Here is a 16,104-nt window from a genome sequence, read left to right as displayed (position 1 = left end):
CAGCGAGTTGCAGTAATCCAGACGGGAGATGACAAGTGCCTGGATTAGGACCTGTGCCGCTTCCTGTGTAAGGCAGGGTCGTACTCTCCGAATGTTGTAGAGCATGAACCTGCAGGATCGGGTCACCGCCTTGATGTTAGCGGAGAACGACAGGGTGTTGTCCAGGTTCACGCCAAGGCTCTTCGCACTCTGGGAGGAGGACACAACGGAGTTGTCAACCGTGATGGCGAGATCATGGCTAGCATGTGTCTCTTTCTCTCAGTCCCTCGCTCTCTCTCCCTCCCCCCTTCCTCTCTCTGTCTCTCTAGGTCTCTCTCTCTCGCAAGGCCCTGGTATCTGAACTCACCCAGACTCACCTGTTCGGTCCTGAATCTGCGACCCCAGTCCAACTTCATATCCGCCTGGTGATCTCTATAGCGGTTCAACTCTTTGACTGAACAGATAATCTGAAGAATGGGAAATAGGGAGTGGAGACCATAGAACTAGAATACATACATGGTAGAGACGTGGATGCATCTTTATTTTTCCTGAGGGCCGTTATGTTGTGGTGTCAGTACTATCCAAGTGCACTAAAACTCTTACAAACACACCAAACATTATGATATAGTTCATAAAAGGAATCAGGAGGGCTAAAAGACTGAAAGCTCACTAACTTTCTCATCCTTGGTGATGAAGCCCAGGATAAGGAGGCGTTGGCGGATGTCTTTGTGGTGAAGGTACTTGCTGAGGTTGGGGTCATGGAGACTGTTGTACCCAGAGCTCAACAGGTAGCCGTTAGGGTCAGTCAGGTCAAAGTCACTCTTCGGCTGGACCAACTGACATGATGAGTGATACGTTTTTCTGACCTCCCTTCCAGTCAAATTGAATTGGATCTATCTCATCAATAATAGTAGGCTATTTCATGAGTGTAAGCATTGGTTGTAAAACATGCAGATGCACAGGAAATGATAGCTTGAACCTTTTACAATTTTCAAAGTTCTTGAAACAATAGATATAGTGCTGCTTACCCTTGTGCTTTGTGCTGCTAACAATAGCGCTTAGCGCTGCTTACCGTCTCACAGAGCCGGGTTTTGTAGTAGACATTGGAGATCCCAGATATAATAGGGATCCTTCCTCGGACGGACAGGTCCAGAGGGTGGGGGGTGGTCTGCTTACCACCACCCTGAAGTGGATATGCAAACCTCTGAATCAGTAATGTAGCATATAGGATAAGAAGGCAGGTGAAATTGTTTTTGTTGCTTTACTCAAGTTTCATTTGAAATGTAGTCCTAATAGGCTACTGTACATTCAAACTCGAACAAATGTTATGGATGAAACTAAACACACTGTACAAATATCATGGTCTTATCTGACCTAATCAGAAATCAGACAGTGACAAAAAAAGCAGTTGAATATTCAAGAAATAGAAAATAGCCTAGATATGTTCCATACTGATACAATTCAAATTCTCATTCTAATGAAGAAAACTGGATCATTTACATTCACATCCATTCCATTTCCGTTCGAGTACTTGGGTATGACGCTACAAGCTTGGCACACCTGTATTTCGGGAGTTTCTCCCATTCTTCTCTGCAGATCCTCTCAACCTCTGTCAGGTTGGATGGGGAGCATTGCTGCACAGCTATTTTCAGGTCTCTCCAGAGATGTTCGATCAGGTTCAAGTCCGGGCTCTGGCTGGGCCACTCAAGGACATTCAGAGACTTGTCCCGAAGCCACTCCTGCGTTGTCTTAGCTTTATGCTTAGGGTCGTTGTCCTGTTGGAAGGTAAACCTTCGCCCCAGTCTGAGGTCCTGAGCGCTCTGGAGCAGGTTTTCATCAAGGATCTCTCTGTACTTTGCTCCGTTCATCTTTGCCTCGATCCTGACTAGTCTCCCAGTCACTGCCGCTGAAAAACATCCCTACAGCATGATGCTGCCACCACCATGCTTCACCGTAGGGATGGTGCCAGGTTTCCTCCAGACGTGACGCTTGGCATTCAGGCCAAATAGTTCAATCTTGGTTTCATCCGACCAGAGAATCTTGTTTCTCATGGTCTGAGAGTCTTTAGGTGCCTTTTGGCAAACTCCAAGCGGGCTGTCATGTGCCTTTTACTGAGGAGTGGCTTCCGTCTGGCCACTCTACCATAAAGGCTTGATTGGTGGAGTGCTGCAGAGATGGTTGTCCTTCTGGAAGGTTCTCCCATCTCCACAGAGAAACTCTAGAGCTCTGTCAGATTGACTAGTAGGTTCTTGGTCACCTCCCTGACCAAGGCCCTTCTCTCCCGATTGATCAGTTTGGCCGGGCGGCCAGGTCTAGGAAGAGTCTTGGTGGTTCCAAACATCTTCCATTTAAGAATGATGGAGGCCACTGTGTTCTTGTGGACCTTCAATGCTGCAGAAAGTTTTTGGTACCCTTCCCCAGATCTGTGCCTCGACACAATCCTGTCTCGGCGCTCTACGGACTATTCCTTCGACCTCGTGGCTTGGTTTTTGCTCTGACATGCACTGTCAACTGTGGGACCTTATATAGACAGGTGTGTGCTTTTCCAAATCATGTCCAATCAATTTAATTTACCACAGGTGGACTCCAATTAAGTTGTAGAAACATCTCAAGGATGATCAATGGAAACAGGATGCACCTGAGCTCAATTTCGAGTCTCATAGCAAAGGGGGCTGAATACTTATGTAAATAAGGTATTTCTGTTTTTTAATATATTTGCAAAACATTCTAAAAACTTGTTTTCGCTTCGTCATTATGGGGTATTGTGTGTAGATTGCTGAGGAAACATGTTTATTTAATCCATTTTAGAATAAGGCTGTAAAGTAACAAAATGTGGAAAAAGTAAAGGGGTCTGAATACTTTCCGAAGGCACTGTAAATACATACTATTTCATCTTTCCATTTGAGGACAAAAAACAAAATAATGTAATTCTTACAAAAACATTGGTGACTATTTATCAGGCTAGCTAATGTCTTCTCTCACGCAAACGCTCCATTTTCGTCTGTTTTCATTGCTTTTCTATTTACATTTAATTGGATATATCCATGATGATAATACTGTTGCATGATTTCGCCTGAATCAGAAAAGTTGATGTCTCGTTCGTGCACAGCATTCTCTGTACATTCTCTGTAGAGGGGCGATGTCGAATTTCAAAAGTGAAACATTGTTTGCGAGGTCAGACAGGCTGACAGCAAGAGTTATAGAAACCATCACTGTTGGAAATCAAATGCTAGTCTAGAAGCAATAGAAAATTAAGTGTTAATAAATGTCTTATTGCTTATAACATTGGTCACGTGTCAGAGATATAATGCTGGTCGCATGTTGTGTTTGTCCGTTAGCCCAGGGCTTTGGAATACAAGTGTGATTCGTGAATCCTTAAAAGCTTAGCCCAGGGTTAACAAATGCTTGTGTGAACACGGGGCTAAGAACAATGCAGTGTGAAAAGGCCTTATGATGTACAATCACATCATGCATCTATTAGCCTCACTGAACATTACTGGGGCTGAGCTCCCTGCCATCCAGGACCTCTATATCAGCCGGTGTCAGAGCCATAGACTGTTCACTCTGCTACTGTCCGGCAAACGGTACCGGAGCATCGGCTCTCTTGCACAAACAGGCTCCGAGACAGCTTCTACCACAAAGCCATAGGACCCCCAAGCCATAGCACCGCTAAATCAACTTGGTCTCAGAGCATTTCGTATTATTCTGTATGTAAATCCGAGATGCTCCAGGTATGTATTAAAGCTGCAATATGTAACGTTTTGGGCGAAGTGACCAACTTCACATAGAATGTGACTTATAGATCTGTGATTCTCATTGAAAGCAAGTCTAAGAAGCGGTAGATCTGTTCTATGTGCTTCCCATTCTTAATTGTTGTTTTCGCATCTTTTACTTTCGGTTTTGTACACCAGCTTCAAACTGCTGAAAATACAATATGTTGGGTTATGGAAAATATTTTTCACAACGGTTTAGATAGTACAATAATTCACTACACAATGACTGCTTGTTTTGTCACAAACTGAAATTAGACAAACTATTAGAATTTTAGCAAACAGGAAATGGCGGAGCGATTTCTGCATATTGCACCTTTAATTTGTGGATGTCCATCATCCATTTCATATGATATGTTACGAATTACAATTCGTATGATATGTTACGAATTGCAATTAGTACTATAGCCTATGTTACGAATTTGCAAAACCTAGATATGTTATGAATTCAAATTTGTTGTAGCTAACATTAGCTAGAGGTGGCTAGCTGGCTAACGTTAGCTAGGCTAGGGGTTAGGGGCTAGGGTTAAGGTTAGGAGTTAGGTTAAAGGGTTAAGGTTAGGAGAAGGGTTAGATAAAAGGGTTAGGGTTAACTAACATACTAAGTAGTTGCAAAGTAGGTAAAAAGTAGTAAGTAGTTCAAAAGTTGCTAAAATGCTAAAGTTGTCCATGATGAGATTCAAACACGCAATCTTTGGGTTGCTAGATGTTTGCATTATATGCCCACTGATCCACTCCGACCAACCACCTGACTTTCGTTTTTGCCTTAAGTAACCATCTGTCTTATGTAGCCATACCAAACGTAACATATCATACTAATTTCAATGGGCCGAATTTACATTTACTATGTTACGTCTAGTCTATGAGACAAGGCTGCCCGATTACATCCCTACTTAAGTAAATATGAACGTAAATATCTGCATGTATGAGACAGGGCAAGGTGAGACGCTCAGGTATATATTTTAATCAATTCAAGATAGGAAAGCGGCGGCGCTTTTGATTAGCTGCATACGGAGGTGTGTCTGTGTGTTTGTGTTCAACATACGCAGCACACTATGTATGAGATATGAATGAACTACTAGCAGCATGCAGGAGAACCAACCATTAGATTTGTCATTTCACCTTGCTTAAAGGTAGACTCCGCGATACGACGTAGATGCAGAAAGTAAACAACATATTGTTGAAGCACTAGGCTCAACTTCTCCGCTTTTTCGGTCGCCTGGCTACCACGCTGTACACAGCGTGACGCAAACCCGTGCACACGCGCAGATACAAACCCGTGCACACGCGCAGATACCGTGTGAGCGCGAAGTCAAAGACAGTGCAGTATGAAGATAGAAATCCCCGAGCACACTTGTAGGTGATGTCATGGTGACGTTGGTTATCTAAACTCATGTTTAGAAACTTGTCATCTGTTCTAACAGTCTCTCGCACCGAACCGCGCATGCGCAGGCCGTCAAATCAAAGGCACACCTTTAATATAGTTGGTTTTGACAAAAATGAAAACGTGTCAGTTTGTCACTTTCACGAGGTTGGAGTAATAACATGTTCAACTACTTAAGATATTGGCTCAAATTTAGGTTGTGCCTTTAGATTTCGAGAAAATTAACAAGGAATAATTTTGTACTTCTCTCATTGACTTCTCAAACGACAAACCTCGGCCTGGTCTGTTTCACAAGCGTTCCCTGAAGTCTTGCGATTTTGCGCCTCTGGGTTTAGAAACTCTGTGGCGAAGTGTTGAATCTGGCGACTACCCCCTCTCACTGAAGACACGGAAGTTCAAGGCCTACCGCGGTACTGCAGGCATTGTTAGCAGATAACAGGATCCCCCATTATAGTGAATGAAAAAATGCCAATCTTCGTGGTCAATCTTTGTGTAAATAAATAACACATTTGAAGACAATCATGGTAGCAATAATATATTCGAATACACCCAACGTGTCCTTGAACCGATTATCTTTTAAATCGCACACAGAATAAGTTATAAGGATAGTTTAGTTGCTAATGGCAGCCTGCAGTACCCTGGTTGGCTTTCAACTTACATTTCTCAATGAGAGGGGGCAGCACTGAGCTAGCCTGCAATCTCACTTCCTGGAGTAGCTCAAACTGCACATGTTATGTCTCCATGAGACCCCATCTTAACGGACTTAATTTGGCTTCAATGTGCTGTTGAGTCTTCACATACGAATGATGTCACGTGATCGATGGCTTTGTCCATTCATATATAGTCATTGCTCTTCACCAACTTCATCCTGCAGCCATCTCCTGCATTGTGGGAGGCTCTATTGTCAATCAATCATTAGGGTGTTTTAGTTTGACCCACGTGAACATGACTGAAACAGGAACCAACTGGAATGCAGTGTTTGGTTTTTGCCAGGCATAATGGGACCCATGCCATGCAAAAAGTTATACTTTTGACTCATCTGTCCATAGAACATTCTTCCATGAGTCTTGACAATCATCCAGGTGCTTTTTGGCAAACAAGTCAACATTTTGGGCGAGACTGGTCCCATTATGTCTGGCGAAAACCAAACACTGCATTCCACAGTAAGAACCTCATACCAACGGTCAAGCATTGGTGGTGGTAGTGTGATGTTTTGGGAATGCTTTGCCTTAATTGAAGGAACCATGAATTCTGCTCTGTATTAGAGAATTCTACAGGCCATCCGTCTGTGAGCTGAAGCGCAGCAAGACAATGATACAAAACACACAATCAGGTGTACATGAAAATGGTTAAAAAGCAACAAATTTGACATTTTGGAATGGCCTAGTCAAAGTCCAGACCTAATCCCAATTGAGATGTTGTGGCAGGACTTGAAGCGAGCAGTTCATGCTTGAAAACCCACAAATGTCGCTGAGTTAAAGCAGTTCTGCATGCAAGAGTGGGCCAAAATTCCTCCACAGCGATAAGAGAGACTGATCAACAACTACAGGAAGCATTTGGTTGCAGTCTTTGCAGCTAAAGGTAGCACAGCCAGTTATTTAGTGTGAGGGGGCAATTATAATTTTTTTTACACAGGGGAATTTGGTGTTTCATAACTTTGTTAATTAAATGAATAAAATAACTTTTTTGTTGTGTTATTTGTAAACTCAGGTTCCCTTTATCTGATATTAGGTTTTGGTTGAAGATCTGATAACATTCAGTAACAAACATATGCAAAAAATAAAATCAGAAAGGGGGCAAATACTTTTCCCCAGCACAGTATATGTACAAATGAATGTGATACCAATTTATTGTACAATGTACACACATATATTTTTAGTTTGTGAGTGTGTGATATGTAGAAATGTTTATTTCGACATTATAAAGAACAACTTTTATAAACAATGGCAACAGTGCCATGTTGCACGGAGCCTTACTGTTGGAAAAATCACATCAGTGTCCGATTTTTGGCTGTCGCAGATTCACCTCCCGACTTCAGTGCTCAACTTTCGTCTACAGTCAGTTGCTTTTGCCTCTACCACTCAAAACGAGCTCAATGTCTCCGGTGCGGCTCGTGGCAACGTCATTTCACCGAGTCTACCTTTAAGCAATGTATTGGGCTCTATGGTAGTAGAACCTGGCTGAACCCGATTTGAGGTAGCTAACAAAAGCCTTTATTATGAGTTGAAGGCAGATGGCACACTTACTGTATGTACAGTTGTATGCTCAATAACATCATACTACACTATCAGCAACCTCTAGGAGGATATGACCTATACATGTGGTAGAGATCAGTTGCATTGTAAGAATATAATATAATATGCCATTTAGCAGACGCTTTTATCCAAAGCGACTTACAGTCATGTGTGCATTATTTTTATATATATATATATATATTTTTTTTTTTGGTCATTTAGCAGACGCTCTTATCCAGAGCGACCCACTACCTTGGCGTTACAAGCGCCATGCTCTACCAATTGAGCTACAGAGGACCACCCATACGGACAATATATGCATCAACTTGACTACAGCAGAGATCCTAACATCCAAAAGACGTGTAGCACACTGTAGCAAAATGCTTTGTAACGGAAAACGTTTTGCAACAAAAATGAAAGTTTTTAAAGTTCAGCTAGGTCCTGCCCTGTTTCGGCCCGTTTGCATCCGTTTGGATCCTAGTGAATACACACGTGGTGTATGACTGCAGGTCCACCAATAACAGACATTCAAAAGTCCATAATAAATAAATCCATCAAATGTCTTACGAAGATTTAATGTACATTTATTCGTAACACGTGGAACATATAGTATAAAGATTTCATAATGAAGAAATGATATTCAATAAGCCAAAAAAAAGGAAAAAATAGGAATTTACATCAAGTTTTTAGCTACATCGTCTGAAATACAAATATGCAGAATCCATATCACTGGAAAAACAAAAGAAAACAAAAAAACTAAATTCAAACGTTTTATTTCTTCATCAGGGGTCTTGCTTTGTTGATGTAGGAGCTGAAATGGAACCGTAGCAGACATGGCTTCTGTCGTGTTAGACTCAGCGGTACTGGAGACAAACTTGATCTGTGTGTGTCGCGGGGGTGTGTGTGGGATGAGGCGTTGCGAGGGAGTCGCAGCAGCGGAGTCCCTGTAGCGAGAGACAGGCGGGTGGGTCGGGGGTGAGGGGTCAAACGGTTAGGTAATCCCATGGCGAACTTGATGCAGGGAATTTCACTTGAGTGTAACCTTTAATTCATCTAAGATTAAAAATGGTGAAGAGCAACAGAAGGGTTAGAGAGAAAGAGAGAAGAGAGAGGTGTAATGTACAACATTATATATACACTGCAGTCGGGACTGCGTCTAGAGTAGAGGAGCAGTCCTAAGAGGTGACTTCTTTTATAAGGGTCAAGTCATACAATCGAGGGACAAAGAGAAGAGGTCGGGGTGTTGTAAGGTTCACGATACTTTGGGGGGAAAGCCTTTTGTCATCTCTCTCAGTTCAACATTAAACTAAATTCATTTTTTAAAACTACAGTTTGCTGCCAAGCCAGCGTATCTCAGTGTGAAACAGTATTATTACAGTATGTTTACAGTTGTTTTTAAGGTGTACAGTACAGGGGAAAAAAGTCCTACAATCTACTGCACAGGCCTCCCCGTTGAAGATGTCCGTCTGTCTGTTCACAGCTGATAACCTGGGTCCTGTAGGGCTGAGTATATAGCATCCAAGTTACAGCAGTATACCAAACCAGAGTCCAGGAGTCTGTTCCACCGTACATGAACCAAAAACGGGTTTTCCCTGTCCATGCCCGCCCTGCTCACCCCCCTGCCAACTCCAAGGGAGGAGAACCTGGGCACATATATCCCCCAAACTCACTGTAAATGAGACAGCAACTTTGGTTACAGTTTTTATGTTTTCTTTTTTGTGTCGATTTTTAAAAATCTTTTCATTAAAAAAAGTTGTTTCCCGCAGGGCAGCTCTCTCCCTCCCTCCCAAGCCAGGGTTCCATCTAATCTGTTTTATCACATCATATCCACGTTAGTTTCTCAGTTTCCGTGTTCCAGAATGATTAACTCCACCGCTACTTCAGTAAATCCGTCCTTTAAGTGAGAACCAGGGGGGTAGAAAGGACAGACAGTGGAATCCGAGGTGACTTTGCATAAATAAAAAAAAAGGACAGTCAGTTTTGCTCTTAGTTTTCCCACTCACACTCAACAGACACACCAAAAAAATAAAGGGGGGGGGTGGTGAAGAACGGGGTGGGGGAACAGAAAGAGAAAGCGAAGCTGAAACCCCCACGGCTGTCATGACTGGCCAATCAGAAAGAGTACGTCACAGATCACATGGGACACCAGAGAGTTCATGAGTGGTGAGACAGAGATGTCCAGTAGGCGGGACTCGTACAGGGTGAACTCTGAGTGGTTCTCCTCCACCTTAGCCATGGCGTGCAGGGCGCGGGCTGCTCGCCGCATCATGTCTACACTGGTGGGCTCAAAGTGCGCCCCCTGTAGGTGTATCATAGAACTCTGGCTCTGCTGGTACTGCGTGGCCGCTAGACTGTCCTCCAGGAAGCCCAGGAGGTTACCTACGCTGGCCTTCTGCACAGCGATGGCCCTAGCCGCCATGCTGTCTCCCTGGGCCAGGTTGGCCAGTAAGACCACAGACATTTCCCTGCAGACGGCCACCTTCCTCTCTCCGACCAGACGCACCAGCGTCCCGTACAGCTTCTCCAGCCTGCTGAATGGCGGCGTGGCCAGGATAAGGTCCACATTGTTGTCCTGGATGCTCAGCTTGCTGAGGGTCTCCAGCACCAGTCTCTGGGGGGATAGGGCCCCGTGGGGCCCCAGCATGGGGAAGGGGTCCAAGGCCTCAGCTGAGGGACAAACAGCCCAGTGGAGCAGGCCGTCCAGCAAGGGCAGACAGATGCTCTCTGGGTAGATGGACAGGTCCAGCTGGCCGGAGATGTTAGCCAGAGTGACCAGGCAGTTCTCCCTGAGGACCTCCAGACAGTCCCACCACCACTCGTCCCTCTCACAGCTCACCCCCTCGTCCTCCTCCTCCTCCTTCTCGTAGGTGACGGGGGCCTGTTTCCTCTCTGGGTGGCGGTGGTGGAGCAGGACCAGACGGCCCAGCAGCAGCAGCAGCCCCGGGTGTTTGGACATCTCCAGGTCGTTGCCGGGGATGAAAGAGAGCGATCGGACGATGTTGGAGATGCAGACGCAGCGGCGGGCCAGGGCATCCTGCCAGTCAGACAGCGTGCTCAGCGGGGTCTCGTCCTTGCTATGAGGCTCGTCCTCCAGGATGGTGATGTTGCGTCGGCTCTGCTGCGCCTGGCGGATGGAGAACAAGAACTTCCCCCCATTCACCTTCTGCTCCTCGGCTGCTCCTCGCACAGCCTCCTCCGTCACCGAGCCCGGCCGGGCCGACAGGACGTCGTCAATGGTGGCGGTGACCGGGGCGGGCGTGGTTGGGGCGGAGGTCTTGGTGGTCTTCTCTGCAGGGGAGATGTTCTTCTCAGGGTGTTCTGACACCGTCACCTTCTTCCTGCTCTCTGTGGCTGACGGCGACACCCGTTTCCGCTGCTTGAGGAGGTCAGACCGGCTCTCGAAGTGGGTCTGGATGTGTTCCGTGGTGTCCCCCCCACCGATACTCCAGTGGATCAGTCCGCTGTCGAAGCTCTGCCGCCGGCCTAGCTTACTGGAACGGCAACCGGGAAAGGGGTCTTTCTTACGCACCATCTTGATGGGCAGCTTGTCAAACTTACTGGCCTGTTTGGGTTTCTCCTGGGGGAGGCTGGAGTCCTGAGGCGCAGAGGAGGAGGAAGAAGACTCTCCTCCTTCCCGCTCCTCCTCTGCTGTCGACTTCTCTGTTGTGGATTTCTCCTCTTTCTCCACCTCCTCCTGTTTCACCTGGACCTGCTGCGATGAGGTGGTGGTGTCTGCGTTGCTCTTCCTCTCCTCCTCCTCTTCATCCTCCTCTTCTTCCTCGTCCTCCTCCATGTCCTCCTGCTCAGGTAGCTCTTCATCGGAGCAGTCTTCGTCGGCAGCATGCGGGTCAACGAGCGTCCGCTGGCCAGGGTCTCCCACCTCATACTCCTTCAGGATGCCGAAGATCTCGATGAGGCAGCGTCTGAAATACTCCACTACCAGCTCCAGGAACCCAGGCAGCTGAGAGGAGACAGGATAGGACAGGCTGTAGTTAGACATCCACATCAATGACAAATATAATCACGCATTAATTCCTTATTCAGAGATGTGATCAGGACAACCTAGAAAATCTGGATGGAGGATAATGTCAGACAATACATATTGACATTTTGAAGTTTTATTGGAATGCTTCTTAGAGAAGAACACTATCAACTGGTAAGATAACTTCAAAATGTAATATTTTTTAAGTATAATATTAATATAATAAAATAATTATGGGTGTTTCATTCTAAGGCCTGTTGTTGTAACTCACCTGACAGAGGTTGAAAGTAGAAATGCTGTTGTCATCGTACAGTAGAATATTAATGGTGTCCAAGGCCCAAGTGCTCTCAGCTAGTAAGCCTGACTTCAGTGACATCATCACTCTCCAGGCCTCTGGGGTGCCTGAGAGAACACAGCAGAAAATACATCAGTGACTGATACAGGATGATGGCACCACTTTACTAGCATTAGATCACTTGAAAATTACAAATAGTTAGTAGTATAATAATAATAATAATAATAATAAATAAATATATATAAAGTGACTTTGTGCAAAGGGTCTGCTAACATTTAATCTCCTGAAAATGGCAAGTTTTGGGTGAAAAATCAGCCAACACTTGCATACCGATGTCTTTCATGGTGAGTCGTCCTCGGGGTTTGAGGATGGGTTGGGAGGCCTCCACCGACCCTGGGGGGAAGGCTATGTCCCGCCTGATGAGAGGGGGCTGCACAGGGGCCTGGCCTATGTGGGACGCGGGCACGGGGGGCCCCGCCTTCTGCATCTTGATGCCTGAGTGCATGTAGGGCGACTTGGAGGGGGACGTCCGGCTCTCCATGGGGCGGGGCATGGGGGCGGGGCTCGACACCTGGGAAATATGGTTCTGGGAGCTCTGATAGTTGGACTGCAGAGGTCTGGACATGGGGGGACCCGAGCCCCCCGGCCCCGGCCCGTAGGGGGATTGTCTCTGGCTGGGGTGTCCCGGCCACTGGCCCTCGTGGTTAATCCGCTGGTCGGCCCCTGGCATCATCTCCTCAGAGCGGTTCATGCTGTGGTAGCCCTGGGGGGGCCCCTGGCCAGGTCCTGGAGGCCCCTGGCGGTTGGGGTAGTTGGGGTAGCCCATCTCGTTGCGTCCCTGCCACATGGGGCCCTGAGGACCGTCAGGGGCCACCTGCATAGGGCTGCCCATCATTTGGGGAGGCATGGGGGACTGGGAGCTTGGGCCCCCGCTAGAGGGCCCCCGGTCTCGGCCGAAGGGGAATGGGAACTGGCCCTGGGGGCCAGGTGGTCGGCGGTCAGAGCCGGGGTAGCCTGCGTTGTACTGATTGTACATGTCCTGTTGGCCCTGTGGGGCCCCAGAGGGCTGGGGCCCTGGCTGTTGCTGACCGCTGAAGGGGACATTGTACATCCCATCCCCCTCATGACGCTTTGCTGGGGGACCGTAGGCCCCATCGCCTGGAGAACGCTTGTAGTTCTGAAGACAGACAGACACATTGTTAGCATCTCAATATCAAACTAATGGTATTGATTATGAATTCAATACATTTCAAGTTATTATATATATATTTTTTTTCCCCAGTCATATCGTATCAATATAACATACCACATTCATTACACTGAATAAGTTATACTGATAAATGCAAGTCCATTTTAACTGAACATTTACAAGGCTTCTGAAGCAGATATGGGTATACAAAGAGAGCAGTGGACAAAATGTTCTTACGGGTTGTTGCTGTGGAAACATTCCTGGCTGCTGATTGGGGTAGGGGCCACCAGGTGGCGCTCCTTGGCCAGGGTACTGATTACCATAGGAATCATGCCTGAAACAACATACAAGGTTAACAAACTAACACTTTGGCAATTGAAATGCAGCAGAACTTATCGAAAATAACCTACACAGAAAACACAAAATAAGAGAAAGTAAATGCTTGAATAGATAACATAAGCTCACACCTAGATCAAATCCTTCTTGAGAAAATACAGTAACTATTTAACATGTATAAGATCCATTATGTGACTTAGCCCAGTTTGAGGTACTGACCGTTGCACTGGTGGGGGTCGGCTGGGGGAGTACATCCCAGAATCAGCCCCTGAAGGCATCAGGTTGGGCTGGGGGGCTCCAGGACCCATACTTCCGTCAGGACCCATCCCTGGCTCCTGTCTCCTGTCATATCCAGGTCCGTAGGGGTACTGTTGTCTCTGACCCATCTGCATGTTGGGGCCCATTGGCCCTGGGGGGCCTCTGTTGAACTGCCCCTCCATACCACTGTTAGGGCCCGGCCCTGGAGTCATGAATTGCTCTCCAGCTGCAGAGACACAAAGAGTTTGGGTTAAATCTGTCTCCGCACCACGTGCTCTCACCACTGGTGTCCCCCAGGGCTCAGTTCTAGGCCCTCTCCTATTCTCAATATTGTATGGGACAAGTCTGTCTAGGCCACTTAGCAGATGCTGTGAACCCACAAAGCCACAGTCTTGGTGTTGCTAGCTCCACATTCTTAACCAACTGAGCCACACATGATCACACAGGATGATAGACAATATACTCCAAGTCTTCGTACAGTATTCTTGTACAATTTCCTGTGACCTCCAAATAAAATGTCTAAAAGCCAGTTAACCCATTGCTCACCTTTCCTCATGCCACCAAAGGGGTCCTTGTTGGGTTCGTAAGGCCCCATGCGGCCCATCATCTCTGGACCACCCATCCCAGACTGGTAGCTGTTGGGGGTCATAGAGTTCCGTCTGGCAAACGCCGGGTCGCCCCCGTCTGCAAACGGGTCCTGCAGCCTATAGGGAAGGGAGATAGAGAGAGAGAAAGAGAGAGTTAATTACCCACAAAATAAACAAGCTAAATATTGCTTTCAATTGTGTTGTTAATCAGTTTGCTTCCCCTTGAATGGAAAAATCTATTCTGTTTTTGTTACCAACTCTTCTTCAGTGGAAGAGATGAGATTGTTGTCAGGTATAGTAGAGAGTGAGAGGATGTTTTGAGACAGTGGTAGAGAGAGCGTCATAGGTACCTGACTCCTGGAATGGGGGGCATCTGGCTGTGAGGGGTGGAGGCTGGGGTGGGGGGCTTCAGGTCCCCCCCCTCTGCCATGGAACTACTGGTGGACTGGGGGGTCTGGGGGCCCTGCAGAGATCCAGACCCAGCTGCAACACACACAGTAGAGATACGCACATTTTAGACAAATCCCACACAGCCTCAGTGGTAGTATAGAGGCTCACAGTGAGAGAGATCGCCTCAGCCCAGTGTTGAGGCTAAACCTCTCTCTCAAATCCCAGACTGCACACACAGTGCACAGAGGAGTCAGGCTGGCTTTGGGCACCCACACACAGAGGAGCTGAATCCTTCATCTCAGCATGCCTAGCTGCCGGTATCACAAAGTCACCAGGAAACAATGATCTAAAGTCAGCCTCCGTCAGATTACCACATGGCCCAGTGTGTTTGTGTTGCATGGCATGGGGGTGGCTCTCTTCCTTTGCCCGGCTCAGGACTTCTCACTATTAGCACGCCTGTCTGATGAGTCATGTGTTCCATTCATTAACACACACACAAACACACACACAGGAGGTCATTGGCAGGTCACAGTTATTCACATTTTCTCACTTGACACATACAGCACCGCGCACATCAGTCTGCCCTCCCTCCCTCCCTCCCCCGGGGCAGGGACTTCCCTCTACTACAGCTGAAGAGAAGGGAAGGAGGAGGGAGGCAGAATCTCAGGGGGGAGCAAAAAAATGTGTGTAACTTTACACACACCACACACCCCTTTTCCCATTCATCATTTTCTGGCTCAGCACAAAGCTCCAGGGAGGGAGGGAGGGAGGGAGAGAGAGGGTTGCCTGTGAAGCCGTGGGCCAGGAACCAGACACTAGGCACAAGGCCCTGTAGTAGTAGAAGCAGCTAGTAATGGAGGGCATCAGACGATCCCCCTTTATCCTCGTCCCTTCCCCCAACTCCCTGACACTGACTCCCCACCACAGAGGATCTTCCTGCACCCCCATAACCTCTCCCTACCCCCCATCCCTCCTCCCCACAGCATCCTTGGCTTGGCTGGGCCAGACCAGCAGAGCAAGACTGCTGAGGAGCACGTGGCTGGTTCTGGCATCATGTCATCATGGTGTGTCTGGCCAGGCAGCCTGGGGGATAACAGAGACCAGCCTCTCCAAAATAAATAGCATTTAGGGTGAGAACACCGACAAAACATAACACCCCCCTGACGAGAGAAGCAGCGGGAGCAGATGACTGAGGACAGCCCCTTTAACCTCCAGCATTAGACTGAGTTACCACAGAACAAACACACGGTATGTGCCTCTCATAGACAACCACAGGACGGCCTCAGCATACCAATATGTTTAGAATAAACTGAATGAGTGTTTGTGGTCTGAGGCGGCTGAGGGACGTTGACATCTAGGAGAGGACACATACCAAACAGACCAACACACACCAGGCTAAAGGACACGTCGATTCCCCACCTCGTCTTTACACACACACACACTTTGGTAAATGCCAGGAAGTATTCCCCCAGATATGCTCATGAAACTGTCGGATGACACCACAGACACGCCTGTGACTTACTACCTTGGCAACGCTATCACTTACAGCTAGTTTATCCTCAGCCAAAACAGTGGTGATTTATAGAGGAAGGTGGCTCATATAGAGGAGATGATAAATGATGTTGTAAGATTGCCTTTTAACTTGACAATTAATAGGATACAGTAAAATATGCTAGTTTATGGCCCAGTTATATGGGGCA

At 47.0% G+C, this 16,104-nt stretch overlaps 1 protein-coding gene across 2 annotated transcripts in view; it reads right to left on the bottom strand.

Annotated features, from left to right (window-relative positions):
- Positions 1-7,935: 7,935 nt before the first annotated feature.
- Positions 7,936-16,104, bottom strand: part of LOC121571944 (AT-rich interactive domain-containing protein 1A) — a 46,882-nt gene continuing 38,713 nt past the window's right edge. For both annotated transcript variants that reach the window (XM_045221988.1, XM_045221989.1), the window contains exons 13-19: positions 14,365-14,497; positions 13,974-14,131; positions 13,389-13,653; positions 13,071-13,167; positions 11,975-12,821; positions 11,621-11,751; positions 7,936-11,328 (exon numbers count right to left, since the gene is read on the bottom strand). In XM_045221988.1, the coding sequence (XP_045077923.1) occupies positions 9,466-11,328; positions 11,621-11,751; positions 11,975-12,821; positions 13,071-13,167; positions 13,389-13,653; positions 13,974-14,131; positions 14,365-14,497 (3,494 nt within the window). In that variant the 3' untranslated portion in view covers positions 7,936-9,465. The remainder of the gene's footprint in view (positions 11,329-11,620; positions 11,752-11,974; positions 12,822-13,070; positions 13,168-13,388; positions 13,654-13,973; positions 14,132-14,364; positions 14,498-16,104) is intronic.

The sequence above is a fragment of the Coregonus clupeaformis genome, chromosome 8, assembly GCF_020615455.1.
Source record: "Coregonus clupeaformis isolate EN_2021a chromosome 8, ASM2061545v1, whole genome shotgun sequence".
Classification (NCBI taxonomy): domain Eukaryota; kingdom Metazoa; phylum Chordata; class Actinopteri; order Salmoniformes; family Salmonidae; genus Coregonus; species Coregonus clupeaformis.
The sequence above is the reverse complement of the archived record's forward strand: the minus strand, read 5'-3'. Positions and strand labels throughout refer to the sequence as shown.